Source organism: Myotis davidii, unplaced genomic scaffold, assembly GCF_000327345.1.
Source record: "Myotis davidii unplaced genomic scaffold, ASM32734v1 scaffold546, whole genome shotgun sequence".
NCBI classification, from domain to species: Eukaryota; Metazoa; Chordata; class Mammalia; order Chiroptera; family Vespertilionidae; genus Myotis; species Myotis davidii.
Window position 1 is genome coordinate 88,228 of NW_006297836.1, and position 2,250 is coordinate 90,477.

Consider the following 2,250-nt stretch of genomic DNA (forward strand, 5'->3'; position numbering starts at 1 on the left):
GCATATCTCTGAAGAGCACGAAATATAAACCTGATGTAAAATCTCTGTCATCAGTGCTGCAGCAGCAAAAGGCCCACTGATAATATCAAACGGAGTCCTAAAGTTTTCTGTCGGACTATCAGTGTACATGTATACATTAAACAATAAATGTATTTTTCACCATCATATACTGTATTTTTGTCCCTCGAATGAATTTTATTATTTCTTCAAGGTTCTTCACATACATACATCTTAAGAGATATCAAGTAGGCGTAACATGTTCTCAAAAAATTAGGGTTGGCACGGAGAAGAATTCTGAGTCAGAGATTTTGCTGGTTTTGGCACGCACTCACAAAAAGGTTGCCCACCCCTGCTCTATCTCAGCCCTAAAGCCAATATCATACATTAAAATCACATGCAAATCATGAGTGCTCGTCATTGTCAGTATTATCTGACATTGTTATATAACTTCTAGAGAATTGCTCAATCAAAAAAATCATACACATGGGAAAGGAGAGAGGATTACCATTATCTGCAGTTGATGGTTATCTTTCTGTAACATCCCCCAAGATGATTAAAATACAAAGAGTTCTAAGAGAATTAAGTAACACGTGGCTAGTAAGATTGCTTATGTGAGAAAACCATGTTCTAAGTCTTTTACCACAACCCCTTTAATCTCCAAAACTGTACTATAGGAGATATTCCCATTTTATGTCCGGGTTATGTCTGAGAAATTTGAGAGATGAACTAATGTGCCTAAGGTCATACAACTACGGTGCTGTAAGGAAAGGGTTTGAACTCAAGGGGGGGTCAATGGGTCAGTAATGAATGTGAAGTAAAAAAGTAGAGAGGGTGTGCAGCCAATTCTTTCGGATGTCTGACTGTAAAGGGGAGATCTCTGGGGCCAAGGAATTATTTTTTAAACATGGAAGACATGCCCTGACTGGTTTGGCTCAATGGATAGAGCGTCAGCCTGCAGACTGAAGGGTCCCAGGTTGGATTCCAGTCAAGAGCATGTACCTTGGTTGTGGGCACATCCCCAGTAGGGGGTGTGTAGGAGGCAGTTAATTGATGTTTCTCTCTCATCTATGTTTCTAACTCTCTATCTCTCTCCCTTCCTCTCTGTAAAAAAATCAATAAAATATATTAAAAAATAAAACATGGAAGACACAAGCATTTCCCCCCCACGCCCCGCACCTAAATCACAGTGTTTCTCAACCACAGATTGACATGCCCTACAGGACATCTGCAAACATATGAGTTGTGCTTGTCATAAAGGCCGGGAGTCAGGAGGGCCAGGAATTGTCTGGCTTGAAACTATCAGTGCCCTGTTGAGAACCACTGTAACAATCGAAAGGAACTTTCCTTCGTGCAATAAAAATCTTAGAAAGAGTCCATCTTGAGATAAGATGATCCGGCAAAGCTTAGTACGTGCTCAAAAAAGGGCCTTGGCCAGTGTAGTTCAGTTGGTTGGACGTCACCCCCATGCATCAAAAGGTTGCTGGTTCGCCCTAACCAGTTTGGCTTGATGGACAGAGCGTAGGCCTGCAGACTGAAGGTTCCCAGATTCAATTCTGGCCAAGGGCACATGGCCGGGTTGTGGGCTTGATCCCCAGTAGGGGGCGTGCAGGAGGCAGCAGATCAGTGATTCTCTCTCATCATTGATGTTTCTATCTCTCTATCCCTCCTTTCTTCCTCTCTGAAATCAATAAAGAAATATATATATATATTTTTAAAAAGGTTGCTGGTTCCATTACCAGGCAGGGCACAAGCTCGGGTTGTGGGCTCGATCCTTGCTTGGTAGGGGGTGTGCAGGAGGCGGCCAATTGATGCTTAGCTCTCGCATCAATGTTTCTCTCTCCCCCTCTCCCTTCCTAAAAAAAATTAATAAAAATATTGGGGGGGGGGGCGGAGAATGATACTGCAAAGAAACCAGCACTGAGAGAATGCAGACTGTTTTGCATGCCACTGGAGCTACTGAGGAGGAACTGACGCCCCCTTGGCTCCCCACTCACCCTTGACCTAGAATGTTTGCTGCGGACAGTCCCAAGAAGATGTATAAATTCCAACGGATAAATAGATAGCTACCTCTTGGGGTATGAGGCCTGGGGAAAGAGGTATTTGCAAGTGACCATAGCCACACTAATTTTGTTGTTGTTGTTAATCCTCACCCAAGGATATTTTTCCATTGATTTTTTTAGAGAGTGGAAGAGAGAGGGAAGAGAAACACATCGATTGGCTGCCTCCTGCACCTGCCCGACCAGGAATCAA

The 2,250-nt window shown here is 43.3% G+C and overlaps 1 protein-coding gene across 1 annotated transcript in view; it reads right to left on the bottom strand.

The window, feature by feature from the left end:
* Positions 1-541, bottom strand: part of GAB3 (GRB2 associated binding protein 3) — a 22,075-nt gene extending 21,534 nt beyond the window's left edge. Inside the window, exon 1 of the mRNA XM_006773711.1 lies at positions 506-541. Within this exon, the coding sequence (XP_006773774.1) occupies positions 506-541 (36 nt within the window). The remainder of the gene's footprint in view (positions 1-505) is intronic.
* Between the last annotated feature and the right edge of the window lie 1,709 nt (positions 542-2,250).